We start from the raw sequence: 26,515 nt of genomic DNA, 5'->3' as shown, positions 1-26,515 counted from the left end.
CAACCATTGGAAGAGGAATTGTCCTCAGTACCTAGAGACCAAGAAATAAGGTGATTTCGAATCCTTTTCCATAGAGACCAATATGTTGGTCACTTCTTCTTCCTGATGTATTGACTTCAGGGCTTCTACTCATGCATATAATACATTACAAGGGTTCAGGATAAGTAGAAGACTGAGTGACGGAGAAGTGATTCTTTACTTGGGGAATTCTACAAGTGTTGCAGCTACAGCCATAGGAACTGTAGAATTGTATTTCAGAGAACGAGTTATTGCATTAAAAGATTGTCTTTATGTACCCAATTTGAGAAGAAATTTGATTTTTGTTTCAAAACTATGTGTGGATGGTTATTCCGTTCTTTTTAGTAATGTGATTACTATAAAAAGGAATAACAAATTCCTCGCATATGGAGAACTTGAGAATGGTCTCTATGTTTTTCATCCTTCTCTGGAAATAAGTATAACCGAAACTACGTCGGATAATAACCCTAAGAAAAGAACTCGAGATACAGTTAATCCTACGTGCTTGTGGCATTACCGACTTGACCATATTAACATAAATCGTATCACAAGGTTGGTAAAGGATGGTCCTTTTGATTTTTTAACTGTAGAAGATCTTCCAACATGTGAACCTTGCCTTTAGGTAAGATGACGAAATGGCCATTCATTGGTAAGCCTAAAAGATCAACAATCATGCTTGACCTTATACATACTGATGTATGTAGTCCCACGAATGTTATGACACGTAACCAATATGTTTATTTCATAACATTTACCGATGATCACTCACGGTATGGTTACATGTACCTAATGAGACACAAGTTTGAATCCTTTGAAAAGTTCAAAGAGTTTAGACAAGAGGTCGAGAAACAGTTAGAGAGACACATTAAGGCCCTTCGATCAGATCGAGGAGGCGAATATCTCTTTGATGAATTCAAGAACTACTTAAAAGAAAATGGGATAGTATCACAACTGGCTCCTCCTGCTACACCACAGTTAAATAGTGTCTTAGAGAGGAGGAACAAAACTTTATTGGATATGGTTTGATCACTTCTCATCTACTTAGAATTACCTATATCCTTTTGGGGATACGTATTAGAGACTATGATATACATGTTGAACCGTGTTCCAACCAAATCCGTTCCGGAGGCTCCCTATGATCTTTGGATTGACGAGAAACCAAGTGTCAGACACTTGAAGATTTGGGGTTGTTCGACACATGTTAAAAGAACAAATGCTGACAAATTGGAATCTAAGACCAGTCGTTGCCTATTTGTAGGTTACCCCAAAGGCTCTGTAGGGTATTTATTCTATGACCCAGGAGAGCATAAAGTGTTATGTAGTCAAAATGCTCATTTCTTAGAGGAAGATTACATCCTGAACAATCGTCATCAGGAAGTTGTTCTTGATGAGGAGAGCTTAGGGGAAGTCGGAGATGTCCCACAATCTCTAGTTAATAACCAACCTAGGAGATCAACTCGGGTATCCAGGCCTCCAGTTCATTATGGTTATGACCAAGAAAGTTACTTGGTGGAAACCACGACAAGTGAGAAGGATTCCATGACTTATACGGAAGCTATGTTGGACATAGATTCCTTAATGTGGGTAGATGCCATGAGAGCTGAGATGGACTCAATGGAAACCAATGGAGCCTGGACTCTAGTAGATCCGCCCCTGGGGTAAAAACAATTGGTTGCCAATGGATCTATAAGAGGAAGAAGGGCATCGATGGTAAGGTTGAGACCTACAAGGCTTGTCTTGTGGTGAAAGGGTACACTCAAAAAGAGGGAATCAACTATAATAAAACATTTTCGCCCATGGCCATGTTCAAATCCATTAAGATCCTACTAGCTGTAGCAGTATACCATAACTACGAGATTTGGCAAATGAATGTCAAAACCGCATTCTTGAATGTAGATCTTACTAACTATATCTATATGCAACAACCGCAAGGTTTCATAGCTGCAGGACAGGAACACATGGTATGTAAACTTAATCGATCTATATATGGACTTAAGCAAACTTTTAGGAGTTGGAACATCTAGTTTGATTCTACCGTCAAATAGTTTGATTTTGAGTAGAATCTAGATGAGCCATGTGTTTATAGGAAGACTAATGGGGATAAAGTTATGTACTTGGTTCTGTATATAGACAACATTCTACTCATTGGGAATGATGTAGGAATGTTGACTACAATGAAAGTATGGCTTTCACAGCAATTCTCCATGAAAGATCTTGGAGAAGCCTTTTATATCTTGGGACTTCGACTCTATAGAGATAGATCGAAGAGGATAATAAGATTATCTCAGTCTACTAACATTAACAAGATAATCAAGAGATATAGTATGGAGAACTCTTAGAAAAAAAATGGTCCTTTCAGGCATGGAGTCACTCTCTCTAAGGAGATGTCTCCTAAGACACCTGAGGAGATTGAGGTCATGAAGAAAGTTCCCTATGCCTCTACCGTAGGGAGCATCATGAATGCCATGATGTGCATTCGGCCAGACATTGCTCAGGCCATGAGTGTGGTGAGTAAATACCAATCTAACCCAGGACAATGGCATTGGACCACTGTGAAAAACATATTGAAATACCTTCAAAGGACAAAAGTTTTGTCTGGTATTCGATGATAGTTCACTACAGATCCTTGGGTATATCGATGTCGATTTCCAGTCAGACCTAGATGATAGAAAGTCTACATCAAAATACATCTTTACGATGGGGTCTTGTGCAGTTACCTAGAAAAGCAGCAAACAAGAGTTCACTGCAGATTCCACAACTGAAGCTGAGTACATTCCTGCAAGTGAAGCTACCAAGGAATCCGTCTGTATGAAAAAGTTCATTAAGGAATTAGGAGTCGTCCCATATAACACATCATCCATTCCACTATTGTGTGACAAAATTGGAGCCATTGCTCAGGCTAAGGAGCCACGAGCCCACTCAAAGTCAAAGCACATCGAGAGGGAGTACCATGCACTACAGGAGATAGTTGGAAGAGAGGATGTCCAGATTCAGAAGGTAGCATCAACGAAAAATGTAGCAGACCCATTGACTAAGCCACTGACACATAAAGTGTCTAAGATATACATGGAAAGTATGAGACTCCGACTTGTACCCGATTGGACCTAAGTGCAAGTGGGAGCTATTAGACAATGTATGCCCTTACTTCAATCAGATTGATGTACATTATGACATTTAATGTAAATGAATAAAGTACATATTTGATTCATGTTATTGTAGTGTTTTTCTATGTAATACCCTTAGACTAGACACATATAAGACTCGTGTTAGTTTAGAATCTCTATAGTCATTGGATAAATCTGGGAGATTTTTCCTATCAAGGCTGACACTAAAGTGTTGCCAACTTGGTTGGGGTGGCTTGTCTCAGCTGTCAAGGTGAGACCTGAGGTACATGTAGTGTGGGTTTTCTTAAAACCCTGAACCGGACCAAATTCCGGTATTGCCATGTACCTTGGAGACAAATGGGCAAAACTGAAATGTTACACTTGACCCCTAGACTCGATTATGATATTGCACTAGGTATCAGATTGGGGTGTCTTTGATATGCCAATCAATGAGATTCATAGAGGGGGTCAAAACCTAGGTATGTTGGGACAGTTCGAGAATTCATCTGAGTGGGTGATCATAGTGATAGGATCAGCCCCTTTGTCGGACAAAGTGAATGATCGAAGAAATTCACTCTCTCTAATGGAAACCTAAACTATCGGCAGGGGATTTCAAATGTGTTTGAAATTCGGTTTTGCAAAATATATTTATATAGAGATATACTTATATATTATGGTTTCAAATTATTTGTAAAAAGGTTTTAATTCCCGGGATCCATGTGAGTAGAGAGTGCAGCACTGTACCTTGCAGCCGAGGGAGAGGTCTTCTCTTGTTGGGCAGTATTTGATCATTAAGGGTTGAGAGGTTAAGTGTAAGACCATTGAGGGTTATACCTGATGGGCTAATCTTGCATCTGCCCACAGTCCTTGGGCCTTCATAAGATGAATGGACCCAACGACCATTTAGTGTAAATGTTGGGCCCATTAATAGCCCATGGTGATGGACTCAGGGGTTCACTGTATCCAGTAGTGAATTCGGACAGGCCTTGTAATAGAGGCTAGGTTGAACCCGTGTAGTTGATGTGTAAATTAATGATAGGGTCCCACACCATACAAAGAGAACCAAGCTAGCTAGCATTAAAAGGAAATGAGCCTGAAAGATTAATGGGCATAAAGCCCATTTCGAATTGGGTTAATTGGATTAATTAAATAGGGGCGAATTTGGGTATGGTTCAGCAGATAAGGATAAGAGGATAACTCTTATCCACTTAAAGAGTCCAAATCCAAATAGAGATTTGGATCAGGGAACTCCTAATTTGATTAGGAAAATCTGATGTTGATCTGCAAATAAGATAAGGGATTATCATTATCACTTAAAGAGTTCAGATCCAAATAAAGATTTGGATCAAGAGACTCCTAATCAGATTAGGAGGTCATCTCTTTAAGGCTATAAATAGAGAGTAGGGTGGATCTAAAAAAATACACCTACAGAACACAAAAGACAACTCAGTTTGACTATTTCTGCCTTCAGTTCTTTTTCTCCCTGCTCTTGCCACCCTACCCTGTTCGATCTCCATTTTCTTGGAACTGATCAAGATTAGAACATTATATTATTTCTTGTTAGAAGAAACAATTCTAAAGTTGTGCTCACTACCCCATTCGATTCTTGCTGAAGAATCAGAGGTTCTTGTGAAGAACTACCTGCTGATCCTACCTCATCATAAGTTGTGTCATCTTTAGTGGAGGGAGGATTTGGTACACTCTTTGGGCATGAACACCTGTGTTGGGAGGAACTTATTGCGTTGATTCCGTATCAGGTATATCCCTCCCTAATCTTGGTTTCAGATTTTGTCCGGTTTGGTTATAAGAACGAACCTTGAAAATTTAATTTTCTAAATTAGGAATATGACTCCCGGATGGGAGTAACGAAATTTTGGAAATTTCTCCCAACCTTCCTACAGGGTTCGGCCATCCATATGATGGATCTCCCATCCCTTCATGGAGTAGCCACACTCAAGAGAAAGGGGGCTATCTTCCTCATCAAAGTCTCCAAGTATGTCGGGATGCCACGTTCTCAGCTTGCCGCCAAAGCTTGGGGTCATCTGATGGTGGTATGTCTCCAAGTATGCTTCTTGTGAATTTTCTTTATGTGCTATAGAACCTACTTGTTTTGAAGATGTAGTGACAAAAGAATAATGGCGTAATGCAATGCAAGAAGAGATAGATACTATTGTGAAAAATGATACATGGACATTGGTTGATTTACCTTATGGTAAAGAAGCCATTGGACTAAAATGGATATTCAAGTCCAAATTTAATTTAGATGGGAGTCTTCAAAGGCACAAGGCACACTTAGTTGCAAAGGGGTATGCGCAACAAGTTATAGATTTTTTTGAAACTTTTGCACTAGTTTCTAGAATTCATACTATTAGGACTGTTTTAGCCTTGGCAACCCAAAAGAAATGGCAAGTATTTCAGATTGATATCAAATTAGCCTTCCTTAATGGAGAGCTTAAGGAAGAGATATATGTTGAGCAGCCACGGGGATTTGAAAAGGAAGGCATGAAGCATAAAGTGTATAAGTTAAAGAATGCACTCTACGGGCTCAAACAAGCACCAAGAGCTTGGCACAATAAAATAAATGGGTATTTTGTAGAAAATGGTTTTCATAAGAGTGCTAGTGAACCTACTCTTTATGTAAAAATTCATGGTGATGATATTTTGATTGTATGTTTATATATGGATGACATGATTTATACTGGGAGTTCTCTTAAAATGGCTAAAAACTTTAAGGAGGATATGATGCATAATTTTGAAATGTCGGATTTGGGGCTGCTGCACTATTTCCTTGGAATTTAGGTTGTTTAAGATGTTAATGGAATTTTTATTTATCAAAGGAAATATGTTGTGGATATCTTGAGAAGGTTTGGCATGTTAAGCTGTAAACCTGCCAAAACTCCTATGAATGTGAACGAGAAGTTTTCTTTGACTAATGGTGTTGAGAAATGTGATGAGAAATATTTCAGAAGCATGGTTAGAGGTCTATTGTTCCTTACTCACTCAAGACCAGATATAATGTTTGCAGTAAGCATTATTTTTGGGTTCATGCATAATCCAAGCAAGCATCATCTTGGAGCTACAAAGAGAATTCTGATACATACATCAGTGGTATACTCAACTTTGGCATACAATATACAAGAGTCACTAACTTTAAATTGGTTTCTTTTTTTGATAGTGATTGCAGGTAGTACTGAAGACAAGAAAAGCACCACAGGTTACCTATTCAGTCTTAGTTCAAGAGCTATATCGTGGGCAACAAAGAAGTAATCTACTGTTGCACTTTCAAGTACAGAAGCAGAATATGTCGTTACTACAACTGCATGTCAAGCTATTTGGCTGCGAAGGGTTTTGGATGATCTGAATGAGAAGCAAATTGAGGCAACCTGGATACATTATGACCACAAATCTACTATTTCTCTCACAAAAAATCCAATCCATCAAGGAAGAAACGAACATATAGAGATTTGTCATCATTTCATTTGAGAACTTGTTGCAAAAAAGGAAGTTGAGCTAAAGCATTGTTGTACTGAAGATCAAGTGGCAGATATATTTACAAAGGCACTAGCAGAGCACCAATTCAAAAAATTGCGTAACAAGTTGGGGATGCAAGCTCTGCTCCATGTTTGAATTAAGGGGGAGCTATGTTAGGATAATTCAAACTATGGGGCTAGTTGGGTCATGATTCAATTCATTAGGAAGTTATCTTTCAAGTCCAATTAGTTTTAGCTTTTAGAGTTAGTTTCAATCTTGGTATACATGTCATTTGTTTATTTATTACTTGGTAGAAAATTCAGCTAGATGTGTTGAACATGTTATCATGGAAGTTAATTACTCTTAGTTTTGGGTCTAATTAAGGAGTTCTTTGTATTTGTTTTTTGGAGTGTGAAATACAGATTGAAGTTGTTCTTTGTCATTTTTCTTTGTCAGATTTTGCCTCTATAGTGTTCAATAGCTTGCTTTATTTTGCTTATTTTTTTATCACAACCTAATTGTGAATTGCTGTAGAGACACCACAACAGTTTTCAAGAGCTCATCAATTTACACTTCTACCCCCGAGAATGCTAGGTCAAGGCAGGTCTTCTATGTACACCTTCCCCATGGTGTTATTTCTTGTGCTTTCCAACACCGAAAGTGCATCGGCCTTGGCGTTCTTGGACCTCGGTACTTTTCGGATGAACCAAGAATGGAAGTCGGACAGGAGCTCCCTCACTTTGGCTAAGTAAGCCATCATTGTGGGTTCCCGAGCCTCATACTCACCATTTACCTTTCACAACCAACTGGGAATCGTTGCACACCACGACGTGCTTCACGCTGACCTCCTTTGCCAAGTGTAGGCCAGCTATCAGTGCCTCATTATTCGATGCCTTGAATCCAAACTAGAGAGCATACTCCAGCTTCACTCCACTCAGCCCGTACAGTATGAGTCCAATACTGCTTCCTTGCTGATTAGGTGAGCTATCAATGTGGAGGATCCAAGGCTCCTCATCCTAGGTCGGGCTTTCCTAGATCGGAACCGGTGCCGCACTAGTAGATGCCTCTGACGTGCTGGTCGGCTCAGCCGCCTCAAGGGTCAGCGTGCTAAAAGTGCATTTTGCAATGAAATCCGTCAAGATTTGAGCTTTAATGGCTGGGCATGGCTCAAATCAGATGTTATACTCACTCATCTTGATGGCCCACTTCGCCAGTCTGCCTAAGACCTCGTGCTTCTGTAGAACGTGTCGTAGTGGTCTATCGGTGAGGACGACGATTGTGTGAGCTTGGAAGTAAGGGCATAGCTTCCGAGCTACAATGACCAGGGCGTAGGCTAGCTTCTCGATGCAGGGGTACCTTGGCTCAGCTGCCTGCAAAACTTTACTTATATAGTAGACAAGTCATTGGACTTGGTCTACTTCTCTGACTAGCACCGAGCTTACCACCTCGTTACTCGCTGAGAGGTAGAGTCTAAGCTCGTCTCCAACTTCAGGTCGGGTTAAAACCGAGGAGAGCTTAAGTATTTCTTCCACTTATCGAATGCGAGCTAACACTCGTCAAACATATCGAAGTCCCTGTTCTTTTTTATTGCCTTAAAGAATGGTAGGCACCAACCGCCAATTTAGACATAAACAGGTTTAGGGTAGCTACCCGACTAGTTAGCCTTTGTACTTCTTTTATGTTTCAGGGTGATTTCATGTCTAGTTTGGCCTTTATTTTGTTTGGGTTGGCCTCGATGCCACGTCAGTTCACTATGTAGACTGAGGAATTTGCCCGACATGACCCCGAAGACACACTTGTTCGGGTTTAGCTTCATGTTATGTTTTATTAAAATTTGAAAAACAACATTTAAATCATTAAGTAAAGAATTAGAAAAATGGGTTTTCATGACTATGTCATCAACATAACATTCAACTTTATTGCCTATCAAAGGCTCAAATATTTTATTTACAAGGCATTGGAAGGTCGCTCTAGCATTTTTCAATCCGAAGGGCATTACTTTATAATAGTACAACCATAGTTCGGTTACAAATGCAGTCTTGTCATGGTTGGCTAGGTCTGTCCTAATCTGGTTATAGCCGGAGTAGGCATCCATGAAGCTCAACAACTCATGCCTTGAGGTCGTGTCTACAAGGCGATCTATTCTAAGAAGGGGGAAGCAGTCTTTCGGGTAAGCTCTGTTGAGGTCAGTGTAGTCGATGCACATGTGCCAATTTCCATTCGCTTTCTTCGTGAGCACAAAGTTGGCTACCCAACTCGGGTATTGGACCTCTTTAACGAAGTCTACTACGAGGAGCTTCCCGACCTCCTCATCAACTACCCTCTACCGTTCCGGGGCAAGGTTCCTTTTTCTTTGTTTAACTGGCCTGACTAAGGGTCATCATCAAGTGCCGATCTGGAGGGTTTTTATCGGCTCGACGTCAGATACCGAGACCTGAACTGTCTCCTCCATTGGGGTAGCTCACTCCTTTGTGTGCTTAGGGGGTGGTTCTAGTTCGACGTCATCCGCCAACTTTGCCTTGCCCTTCAGTGTGGCTACATAGCACTTGTGTGACTTTATCTGGTCACCTCGTACTACCCCCACTCCGTAGCTCATCGGAAATTTCATCAACAAGTAGTAGGTCGACACCACCACACGTAGGGTATACAAGATGGGTTAACCTAAGATCGCATTGTAGGGGGACGGAGTCGCGACCACTAGGATATGTGCTCAAAACGTACTGAGTTGGGGAATACTCCTGCTACAACTAGAATCATAATTCGGCCAAGGGGCTTCACCATGTCTCCACTGAACCCGACCAAGGGTGTGTCTGCCAACTACAAGTCTTTCCACTCAAACTGTAACTTGTCAATGCCACTAGGAACAGGATATCCGCCAAACTCTCGGAGTCCACCAGTATCCACTTCACCTTGAAGTTGTTGATTACTAGCTTGACCATGAGGGCATCATCTTGCGGATACTAAATCCAGCGCGCATCATCCTCGATAAAATAGATTGCCTCCCCCACCTTGAAGTTGTTGATTACTAGCTTGATGAAGTGCTTCAAATACCCGTGGCGGATCAGCTCCTTGATCTCATCCTTAAGGTTGCGGCAACCTTCCATAATGTGCCCAAAATTATGGTGGAAATGGCAGTATACATTGGGGTTTTTGGTCACTGGGTCTCCTCACATCCTGGGCTGCCACTTGATGTAGCTGGTATCCTTGATCGCCATAAGAATTTCACCCTACTTCTCATTCAGGGGGTGTAGCTAGACCTTTGAATAGGAGGGGTCCTAGATTGCTGACCTAACCTAGAACCCTGAGGTGGTGACGTGCTCTTCCATCACGGGAACTTACTTCGCCTGCTCGGGGACTTACTTCGCTTTGGCAACTTGCTCTTATGTCGCCTATGTTTGCTACTACTGGTATCTTCATCTTCTTGCCTTGTTGTAGCTCTAACCGGGACTCAAGGGCTTCCTCTGCCTTGGTGAACTTGTCGGCATCATAAAGGAACTTCTCCATTGTCTTCAGAGGCTTCAACGTGAGGTGCCAACGAAAATCAACATGCCAAACTCCGTTCTGGGTTGCGATAAGCTGTGCGACTCAGTAAAGGTCAGGTATCTGCAGGCACTCCACATTGAACCTCTTGATATAACTTTTGATCGACTCGTTCTCCCACTAGACCACGTTCAGAAGGCTCGCTGCTGATTCCGGGCACTTCTTACTTGTGACGAAGTGGGTAGTGAACAGGTCCACAAACTGTGCCCAGCTCTTGATTGAATCCGGTGGTAGGTTCCCGTACCATGACTTGGTCGTATCTCAAAATGTCGTTGAGAAGGCCATGCATAGGCTTGCCTCATCTACTCCGACTAATAACATTAGAGACTAGAAACTGTCGATGTGGTCATTGGGGTTGGAGTTCCTGTCGTATGTCTCTAGCTCGGGTGTCTTGAAACCTTTTGGCCTTGAGGCTGAGAGGATCTCCAGTGCTAAGGGGGAGGGCTGGCTCAATAGGACAAGAACCAGTTGTGCAGCTACCGAGCTCACTTCCTCCCTCCCCTTGTCTACTGCTAGTGGACTGCTTTTTGCTGAAGTATGGCGTGCTCTATGACAACGTCACTTCCTCACAACCTCCTTATTGGTATTGTTTACTTCAGTATTGTCTAATACTTCATCCTTGGTGGTCTCCCGTTCTCGAACACTGTCACGAGGTGGAAGCTGGTCTCTGTTGCTAACGTTCTCACGAACCGAGATGGCGGCAAGACCCCAGGAAAAGCCACAGATGGTCTTTGTTGCTAACGTTCTCAATTTGAGACCATCTCATGGAACTGTTGTGCACTGACCCCAGGAAGAGCCACAAATGGCTATGCAACTAAGATGGCGGCACTCACATGAGGCAAGGGAGCGTTGAGGGGTTGCATGTTGAATGCCTAGCTTTGTGATGTCAACACTCCTGAAATAATAAGGGGGATGGTGAACTGATCGATCGTTACTAAGGGAAATTCAAGGTCGAATGGAATCTGCTCCTATCCCTAGTAATAGTCATCTCGATGCTCTTCCTAGTATTGCTTGAAGATGCCGTTGATAGGATGCTAAAAGTGTGGTTAAGGTAGAAACTTGACTTTTTGTCGCGTTTCCCACTGACGGTGCCAATTGATGGCACACGATCTGGTTGCTCCTAGCTGGATGGAAGCTCGGACGTTAGTTGCTCAGGTGGCCGATCAAACCCGACGTGGCTAGCTCGGCGTGGTCACTCCAATGCTTATGTTAGTACTTGGCTATGTGCGAGCTGAAAGCTTGAGAATTATGAGAGCTAGAATGCACCGAATCGCATATACCTGGGTTGTAGGGGCTGGTGCCCTTATATAGATGAACTACCATAGGTCTCACGAAACACCTCCGAGATCCTCGGCCCTAAAGGGATGGGAGATCCATCATCTGGATGGTCGAACCCTACAAGAAGGTTGGGCGAAATTTCCAAAATTTCTTTACTCCCATCCGAGAATCCTATTCCTAATTTAGAAAACTGCATTTTCAAGGTTTGTTCTTGTAACCAAACAAGAAAAAATCTAAAACCAAGAATAGGGAGGGATATACCTGATACGTAATCCACACAAAAAGCTCCTCCCAGCGCAGGTGTTCACGCCTAAAGAGTGTACCAAATCCTCCTTCTACTGAAGATGGCACAGCTTTGGATGAGGCATGATCAACAGGTAGTTCTTCACCAAGAACTTGTGATTCTTCAGCAAGAATCAAATGGGGTAGTGAGCACAGCTTCAAAATTGTTTCTTCTAGCAAGAAACAATATCAAGATCAAATCTTGATCAGATCCAAGAATTGGAGATCGAGCAGGGTAGGACGACAAGAGTAGGGAGAGAAAGAACTGAAGGCAAAATCAGTCAAACTGGGTTGTCTTTTGTAATGTCTGTGTCTTTCAAACCCACTCTGCTTTCTATTTATAGCCTTAAAGAGACAACCTCCTAATTTGATGAGGAGTCTGTTTATCCAAACCTTTATTTGGATCTGAACTCTTTAAGTAATAAGGATAATCCCTTAACTTATCTACAGTTTAAGATCAGCTTATTCCTAATCAAATTAGGAGTTCCCTGATCCAAATATTTATTTGGATCTAGACTCTTTAAGTGGATAAGAGTTATCCTCATATCCTTATTTGCTGATCCAAACCCAAATCCGCCCCTATTTAATTATGCCAATTAACCTAGTTCAATATGGGCTTTAGGTCCATTAAGCTTTCAGTCTCACTACCTTTTAACATTGGCTAGTTTGGCTCTCTTTGTATGGTGTGGGACTCTAACATTGATCTACACATCAACCACATGGCTTCAGCCTAGCCTCTATTACAAGGCCTGGCTGAATTCACTATAGAATACAGTGAACCCCTAAGTCCATCACTATGGGCTCTTAATGGGCCCAACATTTACAATAAATGGTCCTTGGGTCTAGCCATTTTATGAAGGCCTAAGGACTGTGGGCAGATGCAAGATTAGCCCATCAGATATGATCCCTCAATGGTCTTACACTTAACCTCTCAGCCCTTAATGATCAAACACTACCCAACAAGGGAGGACCTCTCCCTTGGCTGCAAGGTATAGTGTTGCACTCTCTACTCACAATGATCCCGGGAATTAAAACCTTTTTGCAAACAATTTGAAACCATAATATATAAGTATATCTCTGTATAAATATATTTTGCAAAACCAAATTTCAAACATATTTGAAATCCATTGCTGGTAGTTTAGGTTTCCATCAGAGAGAGTGCATTTCCCTGATCATTCACTTTATCTGACAAAGGGGCTGATCCTGTCACTATGATCACCCACTCAAGTGAATTCTCGAACTGTCCCAATATACCCAGGTTTTAACCCCCTTTAAGGATCTCACTGATTGACACATCAAAGACACCCCAATCTAAGACCTAGTGCAGTATCATAATTGAGTCTATGGGTCAGGTGTAACATTCTAGTTTTGCCCATCTGTCTCCAAGGTCCAGGGCAATACTGAAATTTTGGTCCAGTTCAGGGTTTCAAGAAAATCCACACTACATGTACATCAGGTCTCACCCTAGCACTTGAGACAAGCCACCCCAACCAACTTGGCGGCATATCAATGTTACCTCTATTGCTTAGGCCATCTCGAGCTACTCAAACCTCGGTCCTTGTCGAGGTGCCCGAGACACCCGAGGTGCCCTGACTCGCTGAAGTGACAGGGAATGCTGATGTGGTCAGAAGATGTTGAGTCATAGTCCAATCAGCAGGTCGCATCCACGTGTCCGTTGTTTAGTAGGTCGGGCCAAATTACCCCTCATCAGGTGGGTGGGTCAAGTGGGTTGGGGTCAAAATTGTCAGCCCTACTTGCACATTGGTTTATGTTGGTTGAACCTCAAGCCCTAATCCAATGCAAAGTAAATTGGGCCAACCTTTTAGAAGGCAGATGAGATGAGGCATGAAGTGTACACCTTTTAGCATGACAGAATGAATTCCCTTGGCACAAACTAATACAATGTGAACCAAATTGTTCCAATTCATCGAAATCAGAATGGACCGTTCCCCATTCTGGCTCCAACTGTTTGGTTGAGTAAAATCTGAATCCCATTCCCATTCTTGGTGGAATGACATTCCCCCATTTGAGAAAATGTACATTCCCTCCCCTCCCTTAGAAAAGAAATTCCATTCTAGTTGATTTTAATTCCCACTTTAATTCCTGTCTGAACCAAATAGACTATGGGATTAAATCATTCTGATTCCAATTCCAATGAATTCCGATTTCAATTCCAAAAATGATCCAAACCGATCCTGAGATTATAATTAAGTTGCTCCTCTTATGGTGTTGGATAGATTTGATACTCTAAAAACAGAATTCCCTTCATAACCATCATCATGTTGACCTGGTTCAAAGGAACTTTCACTACACTTATCCTCTAGGCTATAATCAACAAATTTGTAATTCTAGAATTTCACAATAGTAGAGTTTTAACAACTTCTAGCTGTTTTCAAGATTAAGAATTTCCCTTTCCACTTGGCTTGGCTCTTTTTGCATATGTAGCTGTTAGCTGTCTTTGATTCTTTTTCTATATGGCAATTTCAGATGATGATAATGATAGTTTTATTATTCATATCAAAACCCACATAACAAAAGACAAAAGATGGAACTATAAAAACATGGAATAGTGGTCGGTTGTTGCCTTTGTATCTATAGACCCATTTTCAAGTTTTCCCACTTATGGTTTTCCAAATTGTAACCGAACCTGATAGCCAAATTAATTGATCTGTCACAAGGCTAGATGGCTCTTTTCTTTATTTATTTACTTTCTTTTCGGAGCCAACTTAGAAAATAAAAGGAGATCTAAATAAAGGAATGTCTACCTTCTTCGCTTCTTCTCTTATTTGAGAAGGAAAGTAGGAAATGGAAGGCATTTTCTTTCCGAAAGGAAGAGGCTGCAATCCAACATGCTTGAAATTGCTGAAACTGGAAAGGAGATCCAGAGAACCACTCATTTCTTTCTCCCTACGACTCGTCGTTTCATTTCTCTGTCTCCCAATCGATCAGATTCTGCTCATAAGACTGCTTTGAACCAGCAAACATCACTAATACCATTGATTTGAAGGATACAAATCTTTGATGTTTGTCTAGGTAAAAAGAGGAGCACATGAATACATGTGGCAGGCAGCAGATGATTAGCTTCCAACATTTTTATGGGCCCCCATCTGTGATATCAAGAATATCAGGAATACAGTGGGACCCATCAAATATTGTGGGTCCAAGACCATTAATATTTATTAAATATGATCTATATGTATTGAAACTTGGCCAATGTCTGATCAAATGGTGATTAATTCTATTAAATTTGGAGTGAAACTGAGAAAATATGAAAATAATACATTGGCCAGATGATTTGATGCATGTTAATGTATGCCTAATTGTGGAAAACCCTTCTTAGGTGGGACCAGTCCAACTAAGCATGCGTAATATACTAATCTCTCTCTTTGTGACTTTGTGGTCCTGTTGCGGACCCAATATTTCGTCTGCAAATTCAAACTTGCTATGAACCGGCAAAAGGAATGAACCGCTTCTTTCATGTTAGAGTTCATATTAGTCACTTTTTTCTGCTTTTCCTTTTTCTTTCTTTTTTATCTAAGGCGCCCATTTTTGCTTTTATTAAGTGTTTTTATATACACATAGGTTGATAAATTGAATATTACTTTTATTTTAGCTAATGATGACTTATCTTATACCGAAGAAGTTTGTTATTTCATGTTTGCTGGATTGTGTCTGGATTCCCTTTTGTCATAGCAGAATATGCATACAATTTGGAATAGAGCACAATGCTCTCTATAGGGTCTATAGATTGATAATACAATTGGGCATGACTCATGAGAGAGAGAGAAGGTATACAACATGATGGGTTTTAGGTACCTAAAAAGTCTAAATCCATACAAGAATAAAGGGCTAATGAAGATAAAAGCATTGTCCCAAAAAGAAGAAAGGCCTCAAATATTGTTCATAAGTTAAGTTAGTATGTGTTTAGAACTGTGGACATTTAGTAGTTAACCGTTTTGTACTTGAATTGTCTGGAAAATCGATAAAAAGTATTAATGAACCCGTTTATTGACATTTAGGCATCATTAAGCAGCACATCAGCAAAATAGTGAATAAACGTTTACTTGTCGGGGAAGTGCTAAAATGAAAATTCCCCCAATGATAGGTATACACATAAACTGAAATTTACTTTTACAAATCCCTATTCATACGGATTCACATAATGGAAGAAATGTTGAAGTATTACCTATGTAGCAACATTTATTTAATAAACACCCACACTCCAACCACGCTTGATGATGGGTTCAAAAACCAAGGAACAACAAAATGGTAAATACTGATTAAACCTGTAGTTTATCTAACCTAGACTAAGGGTCCTAAGAGAATAATTTAAAGGGGAATATGAACCTAGGAGATGATCTAGAAACAGCAAGGATTGCCTTTTCTTCTTAATCTACATAAAATTATATAAATCCATGGAATTAAGCATTCCCTAATCCATCCTAACAATGGTAATCAGACATTTGAACCAATAGATGGGTTCACCCAACTTTTCCACACGTGGGGTTAATATGGAGAGTGTTAAATGTTAACTTGTTAAGGGCCCCTATAGGCTATATTTAATCTATAATACTGTTAGTGGTCTTTGTTTTTTTATTAATCATTGCTCAGACGCTTTTAAGGGTATAACATCACATCAATAGCTTTTTTCATTGACATTGGGAGATTTGAAACCCAATTTGTGTTGGATTTATACTTTCGGTCCAAATAAATGAATTGGTAGGAGTGTTCATTATATGGTATACACAAACCAAACTGAAATTGGTGGTTTGTTCCGGTCTAGCCTTGAAAACAGTTTGGTTTGATTTTCTAAATTTCAGAAACCAGATTAAATCATAAATATTTATTCATTTTACATTTTATATATTGGTTTGTTTATGTTTAAGAAAGTGTGAATGTAAATGATAATAGATAGAATTTGTTATTTGTTAACATTTCAATTTAATATTTGAATTGTATTTTTATTATATTATTTATGCCTTCTAATTGGGTTAAGCCCAATAGAATGATCTAAACCATATTAAAAACCAAAATAGTCTGGTTTGGTTTAATTTACATAGTAGAATAAATTGATTTAATCTAAAAATTTCTCAAAATCTCCTTCCAATGAAACCAAACCGGACCGTAAACACCATTTTGCTCAGTCCCATCCCGGCCTTCAAGTTTCAACCCTCTCTTATGATAAATCCCAGATCTTAACAAATCCCTGCTGGTTGGATTTGGGTTAGCCATTCTGATCCGATCAGACCACTTGTCGCCCTTGCATTGATTGAAGGACGGAACTAATAATATCATGAGAAAGTAAGCTTGAAAGAAATGTAGTCAATATGTCGCGATAAATTGGAACTCCAGAGACCGAAAGAGACGAAAGATGAAACCGTCCTGAATTTGTATGAGTTCTGAAAATTTTACTCACTTTATGTAATTACTTAAATCCACCGCCACGATCTGTCAAGTTCAAAGTACTAAGTTCGCATCCGTGCAAACTGCATTCTTATTAAAGTTCACCAAGGAACCAAAACAAATGTAGCTTATGCATACCACCAGCCAGATTTCCAAAGCTCCTGCATTTACACGCTTTCTCCTGTCACAGTCATTGCCTGATAGCTTAACTGTTCTAGGCTTTAGGTATTTGCTTCCGGCTTCAACCAAACAGAGACACAAGCGAAACAGAGAGAGAAAGAGAGAGGTGAGGGGGAGGAGGCAAGGTATTCGTTGGTATGGTTTTAAGGTTGTCTGCACTGCCTGTGTGATCGACTGTGTGTGGGAGAGAGAGGGAGAGAGAGTTGAAGGTTTTTATAGAAGGGCTAGGTTTATCTGCGATGAGAAAGATAATATGGATTTTGCAGAGTCTTTTAGTGATGGAATGCTATCTGGGTATGTTTTCAAGTCCTCTCTTTTGTTGTTTTTTTAGGAAAGCTTTCAAGTCCTCTCTGGGTTCTCTATCATGTACTCCATTTTTTTATTAGTTGTATATTCGGTTTCTTGTAATATTGTTCTCAGATGGGTCCAATGTGTTTTTGTATTTGGTAGTTTTCTTCATTCTAGTTTCAGTGCTTCTGTGTTATTTCTGCACTAGCTATCTTACTTATGTCGGAACCTAGGAGGTGCAGATGTCTGTTAGAAGTAAAATGTATGTCTTTCTTCCTTGTGTCATGCCTTTCAAGATGGCATATTTTGCGTATCTTTAACTCTGTTCTTATTGTAGGTTTTTTAGTTTGATCAGAATGAAACATTCCTGAAGTTCTTCTATTCTATGCTTGCATAGTTATTTTCTAAATAATTCCTATTATTTACTATTTCTGTTCTCATATTAGCTCTAGAGGCAAGATGATCTTGTTTTGTGTCTTTGGTGGTCATTCTGAGCTATCTTGCCCCCTAGACTGAAAATGAAAGATGTTTCCTTGAGGTCCATCTCTTCTATCTTATTGTTGTATTTTCCTTGCTCTAATTAAAAATCTAAATCTAAGGAAATAATCATGAATCAGAGATACTCATTAGGAAATAAAAGAAATTATTATATATAATATATATCTTCTCCTCTTTGTCAGTTTCCCTCTTACTAATAAAAAGCCTGATGATGCGTTGATCTTCATTAACATCTTGCTACTTCACTCTTCAACCTGTGGATGTTAGCATATAGCGGTGGTTCTGGTTTGAGCCTATGTTAAGTAGGGTCCAAAGATACAGTTTATGCAATAATGAAACTTGTTATGTTCTTCAGCATTTGCTAATTTTGTTTTCTATTATTATTTGGGTACACAAAATTCAGTTTGTTCTGGAGCAAGAATCCAAGAGAAGGAAGAGGCTGTGAATCCAATCCCAACCTTGTCACCTCCAGAGGGAAACACAACATTTCTTGGGGGCACAACATGGTGTGTTGCTTTGCCTGGGGCCTCACAGATTGATGTTCAGAATGCATTAGATTGGGCTTGTGGACTGGGGATGGCTGACTGTGGCCCGATACAATCTGGTGGAGTATGCTTTGAACCTGATACTCTCCTGTCCCACGCCTCCTATGCCTTCAACAGCTATTACCAACAGAATGGCAACTCTGATATCGCTTGCAACTTTGGAGGAACAGCTACTGTTGTCACAAGAAACCCAAGTATGTATCAGCCTCATACTTTGTCCTCGTAACTTCTTGCAGTGTTTCTTTCTTTCTTCTGAGGCTCCGATTGCATTCAAACAGTAGGTCTGAACCATAGGATGATGCCAAATCCTTGAGACCTGATAGCTAGCTAGCATCTACAGTTCTGGAATTTCTTTATTGGAGGTTAACTTCTCATCTGCTCTATCATTGCTAGTATGAAAGTCTCCCTTAACCACAAAGAGGGTTGTTTGCCTACCTTAGGATGGATTTTGCAGATAGATGGGTTTGTGCAGCTTTTACATTAGACTTCCCGAAGGGTTTTATACTAATCAATCTCCATGTTATTCTATGATTTCAGGCTATGGAAGCTGTCTCTATTCTGCATCTGGGTATGTCTGTCGTGCCCATTTCTTTTTAACTTTGAAACATCCAAAAAATCTCTGGTTACATATATTCTCTCTAATTTTGCTTTGCTTACATGGTGCAATTTCAGACCAGTAAACACGGCATCACTGTTACTGTCCAAACCAAGCTTTATTTGGTGGAAACTTTTTGGAACATTGCTCCTTTTGTACTTGAGAAGCTGACCAAGGCTGAGTCTGAGTGTGAGTATGATTCCTTTTGGTGCTGGATGGGCGTACACTGTGCATGCTGGGACTTGTTAATTAAAATACTGAGCAGGAGAAAGATGTCTTGGAGTTGAGGTATGCTTGGGATAAGGCCTCATAGAGACGCGGTTAGGTTGGTAGTCCCAATTGTAATTTGCTAGAGTATTCCTTTCTTTATTGTTGAGTCAAGTATCTATGCTGTTAAATCCTTCTCTTTTTCCCTTTTCGGGGAAATAAAAATGTATGGCTGCTTGTTCCCTTTTCTTTTCTGGTATTAATTAATCCTTTTTTGCTTTGGATAGCTTCTTGTTGCCAAAGATTTTCTCCTTGACTGTCTTGGGTGCTGCTTTGCTTGGTTTCCGAGAATGGTTCGAGCATTGGAATATATTGTTAGATTGATGTTTAGGTTAATTAAACTAATTTCTATGGCTCTATCATCATAAGGTTTCATGTATAAAAAAAAAAAAAAAATCACAACTTAATTATATCTTTATCACGAGCAGGGCTCCATTCTTGAGGGTGCAACTCGGGTTGAGTTGAGAATTTGTTAAATTTTAAATGGATCCAAACCCTAACCTGAACTCAGTGTGTAGTGGAAATTCTTCAAGCCGGGCAACCCAACTTACATCACTATGTAATCATTCTGGACAAGGCCTAGAGCTACGCTAGCCCGGATTATGGACAGAGTACAGGTCCAAGCCTCGTCCTGGCCTCAGGCCTTGAAATCCAAGTTATGCTGCCTAGCTACCCTCGAAACCGGTGGTTAACCCGATACAATCCCAGAAGGGGGAGTATCGGGTCGGATACTTTCATTATCACAGTTTCAGAAATTCAATTTTAAGCGATTGGATTGGGATGCATTGGTTTAGACTACATGTCAATTCTTCACATGGATAAGGTAATAGTAGGGAAACTCACATAAAAATGAGTACACTTTGATTACCATTTACCGGCGGAGGGTTGTCTCCTTGTGTTTTCTTTAAAAAAAAATGGGATATTAAATCAGATTCACGTTCCGAATTTCCAATCAGGTTCAGATGCATTCAGATCTAATCAGATTATCAAATATTTGGATCCCCAAAATCTGGTTTTACTCTAAGGAGACGTTCTTAAAGTTCTTTTTCTGTGGTCTTTCGGTCTTTGAAAAACATAGAAGACCAAAATTTGTTCTTTTTCGTTTGGCAATGAAAGATAAGAAGACAAAAGACCTATTCCCTAAAAAGCTCGTAGGAGTTTAAGGCCAAAATCTGGTGCATGTCTTTCTGCACCTAAAATCTTTTATTTAATAGTTCTATCCATCATGATAGACTAGAGGGCTGTTTGGCAAGTCTTTTTTGAAAGATTTTCTAGAAGCTCTGATAGTCAAAAGACATAGTGAGCTTTTGCATTAAGATCTTGATAGTTTGAAGACCATTTGGTTAAGGCGTGTATTTTGGTGCGTCTTTCTGTGTGAAAACGAGTTGAAAAAAAAAACCAAAAAGCTTCATTTGGAGTTTCTTCGAAAATCGCCTAAAACAGGTTTCGCGTGTCTTTTTGGCGTGACGTCTTTTGACGGGTAGATCTTTTCTCAAGCAAACAAGAAAAGACAAATGTGAAATGATGAGGGCGGATTGGGCCCTCCAATGACATTATGACACCTGACACCTCATGACAACTAAGTGCATACTCTTGACAACTCAGCACTACATAGGCAGCTCGCCACCAGCCAGCTTGCCGCAAGCAACTCGCTACAGGCAGCTCGCCACTGGGCAGCTCACCATCATGCAATACTTCACAGGCAGCTCGCCACCATGCAACACTTGCAGGCAGTTCGCCACTAGGCAACTCGCCACTATGTCACGGGGTTAATCAACGAGGCCCCGTGCGGCGGTCGATGGGGTCGAGAAAGCCTACGAATGCAAGCAACAACATACAAAAGGCAATAAGAATGCACACAGATTAGACAAAAGTTAACTTGTATTGCATTAATCAATGGTAAGCACAAGCACACAGTACAGTGTCGAGGGGATCTCGTGCTTAACCTTTACATGCTTATGAACTCACCCGACTACCTACCTCCCCTCAAAGAGTACATTAAGCTTTTGGGGGAGTGACAATATGAAACATCAAAATGATGAAAATTCATACTATATAATTACAATAACGCCATTGGCGGTACCCCCTTACAAAATGCATGCATAGCCCACCCATGACACACATCTTGACACCTTGAAGGCACGCGGTTGGCGCTTTAGTGGCTCATGGTAGGTGCTTGATGGCGCGATGGAGTCACTCGTGACATTCTCCCCCACTCAATTCGATCTATGTCCTCGGATATCAACTTCAGCTGGTCCCTTGGAGTCTTTGTCACGGAAGGAAGGTTCTTCAGCTGCTCCCGAACTGGCTGTCGTCCACGGCCAAGGTGTATAGTTTGGTAGAATGGTTGGGTTGGCCTATTCTGTTGGGGTTTCCTATGGCTAAGTCCTTTCTTGGCAGCCTCAAGGTATGTTAATGGCTGATTCATCTTGGTTAGAGGGTAGGTTTGGGCCAGGTAAGGGTCAAAATGATGTTTTGGATTGTTGGGGTGTTGGTTCCCATTGATTTTTCCCCAAGGGTGACTCACAAGGCTACTACGTGATTCAGTCTGAGGGATGGTGCGAAAGTGGTCCCTAGGGGGCTTGGGTGGCACTCGCTTTCCCCTATGGTAGTGGTAGTGTTAGACAGTTTTGTATGCCCTTAGCTTCAATCAAAATGGTATACTTTATGAGTTTATTGTAAATGAATAAAAGTGCATATTCGATTCATGTTCCCTTGGTATGTTTCTGTGTAATACCCTTAAACTGGACACTTAATGAGACTCGTGTTAGTTTAGAATGTTCACAGCCAGTGGGTCGGTCTGGGGAGACCTATCCTGACAAGGCTGACACTGTGGCGCCACCAAGTCGGTTGGGGTGGCTTGTCTCAGCCACCGGGGTGAGACCCTAGGCACATACAGTGTAGGATTAATTGAATCTTTGAACTGGACCAGATTTCCAGTATTGCCCTGGATCTTGGAGATTGATGGGCAAAACTGGAAAGTTACACCCGACCCCTAGACTCGATTATGATACTGCACTAGGTGTCGGATTGGGCTATCTTTGATGTACCAATCAGTGAGATCCTTAGCGGGGGTCAAAACCTAGGTATGTTGGGACAGTCTGAGAATTCATCTGAGTGGGTGATCATAGTGACAAGATCAGCCCCTTTGTCGAACAAAGGTAATGATCGGGGATGCACTCTCACTGATGGAAACCAAGACTGCCGGCAGCCAATTTCAATCGTTGAGATTTGTTTTGCAAAATATATTTTATATGAGATATAAAAGTATATAAATTATAGTTTCGAAATGATTTGCAAAAGGTTTTAATTCCCGGGATCCATATAAGCAGAGACCACTTAGGGAGAGGTCATCTCTTGTTGGGCAGTGTATGATCATTATGGACTGACAGGTTAAGTGTAAGACCATTGAGGATAATACCTGATGGGCTAATCTTGCATCTGCCCACAATCCCTGGGTGTTACAAGGTGGTTTTGGCCCAGGGACCACTTAGGGTAAGCGTTGGGCCCATAGAGCCCATCTAATGGGTTTCAGGGGGTGCACTGTCCATAACAATGTATTCGGCCAGGCCTTGTAACAAAGGTTGGGCTAAACCCATGTGGCTGATGTGTAGATCAATGTTTGGGTCCCACGCCATACAAGGAAGCCCAACTGAGCAACAGTTTGGAAGGCTAAATGAATACATAACCTAAAATGGGCCTTAAGCCCATTTCGAACTGGGCTAATTTGATTAGTCACTTAAGGGGCGAATTCTGAGATGGATCAACTGATAGGATTGGGCCCAGACCCTATCCACTTAGAGAGTCCAAGATCTAAATGAGATTTAGATCTGGAAACCTCCTAATTAGATTAGGAGATGGCTGATCTAATCTGCAGATAAGATAAGGGTTATCCCTTATCTTAAAGGGACTTCTAATCCAAATATGATTTGGGTTAGCAACTCCTAATGGGATTAGGAGCTGATCCCTATAAGTCTATAAAAGGAAGAGGGGGCGGCAGCCTTTAGACATCACAAGCAAGCAATACACATTCTTGTCTTCAGAGCTGAAATCACAAGAAGAGAGAATCTGCACCCTGCAAATACTCACTTGCCGCCTCCTTCCTACAACTGCCGCCTACAGCAGTTCGATCTCCAGTTCTTGGGAGAAATCAAGATTGGATCTTGATTCCAATCTTTTGGAGAAAGGATTGGTGGGAGTTGTATTCACAAACCGTCCAGGTGATTCTTGAAAAGGATCAAGTTCTTTTGGAAGAACACAGCTGATTCTGCTCCACCCTACACTGTGCCATCTTCAGTGGAAGCAGATTTTGGATCCTTCCTTGGGCGTGAGCACCTCCATTGGGAGATACTACTTCTCTATATCAGGTATTATCTTTCCCTACTCCTTTTGGTTTAGATCTGGTTCAGTTTATGATTCAAGAATTATCCTTGAAAATATGATTTTCTAAATGGAAATTCGATTCCCTGTTGAAGGGAGAGAAAATTTTTGAAATTCGCCCCCTTATTCCGCAATCTTTGGGCGTCCATGTGATGGATTTCCTATCCCTTCAGGTAGTAGGTGAGGACGAACTTGGACACGGCCTTGGGTCTTCTGCTTTGCTTGACGGTTGTCGACGCGCACGAACTCTGTTGCTGGAAAGGTGTAGACGGTTGGATGGCCTACTGCTTCCTGCTGCTGTTGTAGTTGTTGGATTGAGGGGTGGCTTCTTCAGCTAGTGGAGTGGGGAACTTCTCTGCTTCCTTCATGCTGGCGTTGAACAAGGCTTCTTCGTGAAAAAGTTGTAGTGCAGAAACTTGCTTCCCATGAACCCTAGTAGAAGTCATAACTGGTACCATGCAAGGGGAGCACTCGTCCAAGATACATAGAGAGTTGATGTGAGGCAGGAGTGTTGCTTTTGCTTGTCACATGAAGTCCATTCCCAAGACAACTCGGAAGTCATCCAGGGGTACCACTGAAAGATTAATCTTGCTTGTCCATGGCCCAACTTGTAGGTCAACCCCACGAGCCCCTGTATCAACAAGGGCTTGAGTCGGCTTCTCGTCGAGGAGGATGTCTACATACATCAACCCCCTTTGGGCTTTCTTTGGCCTTCCATGATTGGCCTCTTTCTTCACCATGGCGCTAAAGAGTTGAAAGGCGCCCACTCTTGGCGCCTGCACAAACTTTACCTCATCACTTTGCTCATCATCACTGAGCTTGGCGACAAGGGCATTGATCTTCTTCTTGGTTGGGCAATTGCGAACCAAGTGATTTCCCCCACAAAGGAAGCAAGAAATTGGGGACCCAGCGGTTCTGGGCTTGTAATGGTGCTGAGGGCCTTGCTCTCCTTGTGGCTTTTTCCCATAGTCTTGTCTTGTTGGCTTGTTGAAGCTGGAGTTTTCGTACGGAGGGCGTGAGCGACTTGCTCCCCCACTCAAATTAAGGGAACGCGGGCTTTCTAGCTTAGGAGCTTCTTCATCTGACAAGCTGGTCTCATTGAGTTGCTCCGCCACTGCCATTGTCGTGGCGAGGTCCTATACGTTGCGGCGTTGGAGTTCTAATTCGGCCCATGGCTTCAGTCCATCCATGAAGTTGAACAGTAGATCCTTGTTGGACATGTCCATGATCTCCAAGGTAAGGGCTGAAAACTCTTTAACATAATCATAGAGTGAGTCCCCATGTTTGAATGCTTTCAACTTCTTCTGCGCCAGGTACTCCATGTTCTCTGGGTAGAATTGCCACTTTAGTTCTCGCTTGAAATCGGCCCATGTCTCAATGGTGCACGTACCCCGTTTAATGTCTTGGCATCGCTTGTGCCACCATAGCATAGCAATGTCAGTCAAATACATGATCACTGTACAAATTTGCGTTAGGTCATCATCAATGCCAACAGCATGGAAATATTGTTCCATTTTCCACAAGAAGTTGTCAAGTTCTCTAGCATCTTGGGAGCCGGCATAGGTAGTGGGCTCTCGAATCTTCACACGAGCAGAGGCCAGTGTTGTGGAGGGGCTTGGAGTGCTGGCCCCTAATCTCTTGAGGAGCGTCATGTCTCCTCTTAGTTCATCCACTTGAGTCTAGAGGTCGGAAGGAGAGGCCATGGCTACTTTCATGGCCATCCATTCAGCTCTCATCTCATCCACCTAGTCTTGGATGTCAGATCGAGATGAGCTCCCTTCATGTCGGGATTTTGTTCCAAGGACTTCCTTGAGGGTTTTATTTAGGACGTCTTGGACCTCATTCATAATGCCATTTAAACGGGCTTCTAGCTCCACCATGGAGCTCTCAATTGTTTCCACATTCAAGTGGATTTCTTCTACTTGGTCACGCATCTCCCCAGCAGTCACTTCACGGCGAAGGATGCGCGTGTCGAAGGCAGCAAGTGTATCAACTGACTTCTCAGGCTTGCTTGTCTTGGATGTGCGACCCCTTGGGGCCTTCTCTGCAGTGGCTTCATCACCTAGAGACACATCAGTCTCCCTCGCATGGGCAAGGCCATGCCTAATCTCGTCGGTGAGTTCCTTGTTGTGCTTCATTGCGCCACCACTAGTGTTGCTATGCAAGGGTCACGAGCATTGAGGAGCAACCTGCTCTGATACCAACTGTCATGGGGTTAATCAATGAGGTCCAGTGCGGTGCTCGATGGGGTCGAGAAAGCCTACGAATGCAAGCAACAACAAACAAAAGGCAACAAGAATGCACACAGATTAGACAAAAGGTAACTTGTATTGCATTAATCAATGGTAAGCACAAGCACACAGTACAGTGTCGAGGGGATATCGTGCTTAACCTTTACACGCTTATGAACTCACTCGACTACCTATCTCCCCTCAAAGAGTATGTTAAGCTTTTGGGAGTGACAATATGAAACATCAAAAGGATGAAAATTCATACTATGTAATTACAATAACGCCATTGGCGGTCCTCCCTTACAAAATGCATGCATAGCCCACCCATGACACACATGCTGACACCTTGAAGGCACACGGTTGGTGCTCTGATGGCTCATGGTAGGTGCTTGATGGCGCGGTGAAGGAGTCACTCGTGACAACTAGGCAGCTCGC

The 26,515-nt window shown here is 41.6% G+C and overlaps 2 protein-coding genes across 2 annotated transcripts; one reads left to right on the top strand and one right to left on the bottom strand.

Annotated features, from left to right (window-relative positions):
• Positions 1-17,152: 17,152 nt before the first annotated feature.
• LOC148865918 (major pollen allergen Ole e 10-like) lies at positions 17,153-19,695 on the top strand. The gene is made up of 4 exons (XM_088979529.1): positions 17,153-17,570; positions 18,466-18,801; positions 19,145-19,175; positions 19,280-19,695. Exons 1-4 carry the CDS (start codon positions 17,516-17,518, stop codon positions 19,371-19,373), a joined length of 516 nt encoding a protein of 171 aa, XP_088835655.1. The 5' UTR covers positions 17,153-17,515; the 3' UTR covers positions 19,374-19,695.
• A 5,290-nt stretch (positions 19,696-24,985) lies between these two features.
• Positions 24,986-25,501, bottom strand: LOC148865917 (uncharacterized). The gene has a single exon (XM_088976402.1). It carries the CDS (start codon positions 25,499-25,501, stop codon positions 24,986-24,988), a length of 516 nt encoding a protein of 171 aa, XP_088832528.1.
• Between the last annotated feature and the right edge of the window lie 1,014 nt (positions 25,502-26,515).

Source organism: Nelumbo lutea, chromosome 3 (genome assembly GCF_056320005.1).
Source record: "Nelumbo lutea isolate HS-2025 chromosome 3, American lotus-T2T, whole genome shotgun sequence".
In the NCBI taxonomy this organism is placed as follows: Eukaryota; Viridiplantae; Streptophyta; class Magnoliopsida; order Proteales; family Nelumbonaceae; genus Nelumbo; species Nelumbo lutea.
Note: the sequence above shows the minus strand (reverse complement) of the source record. Positions and strands in the feature narration are given on the sequence as shown.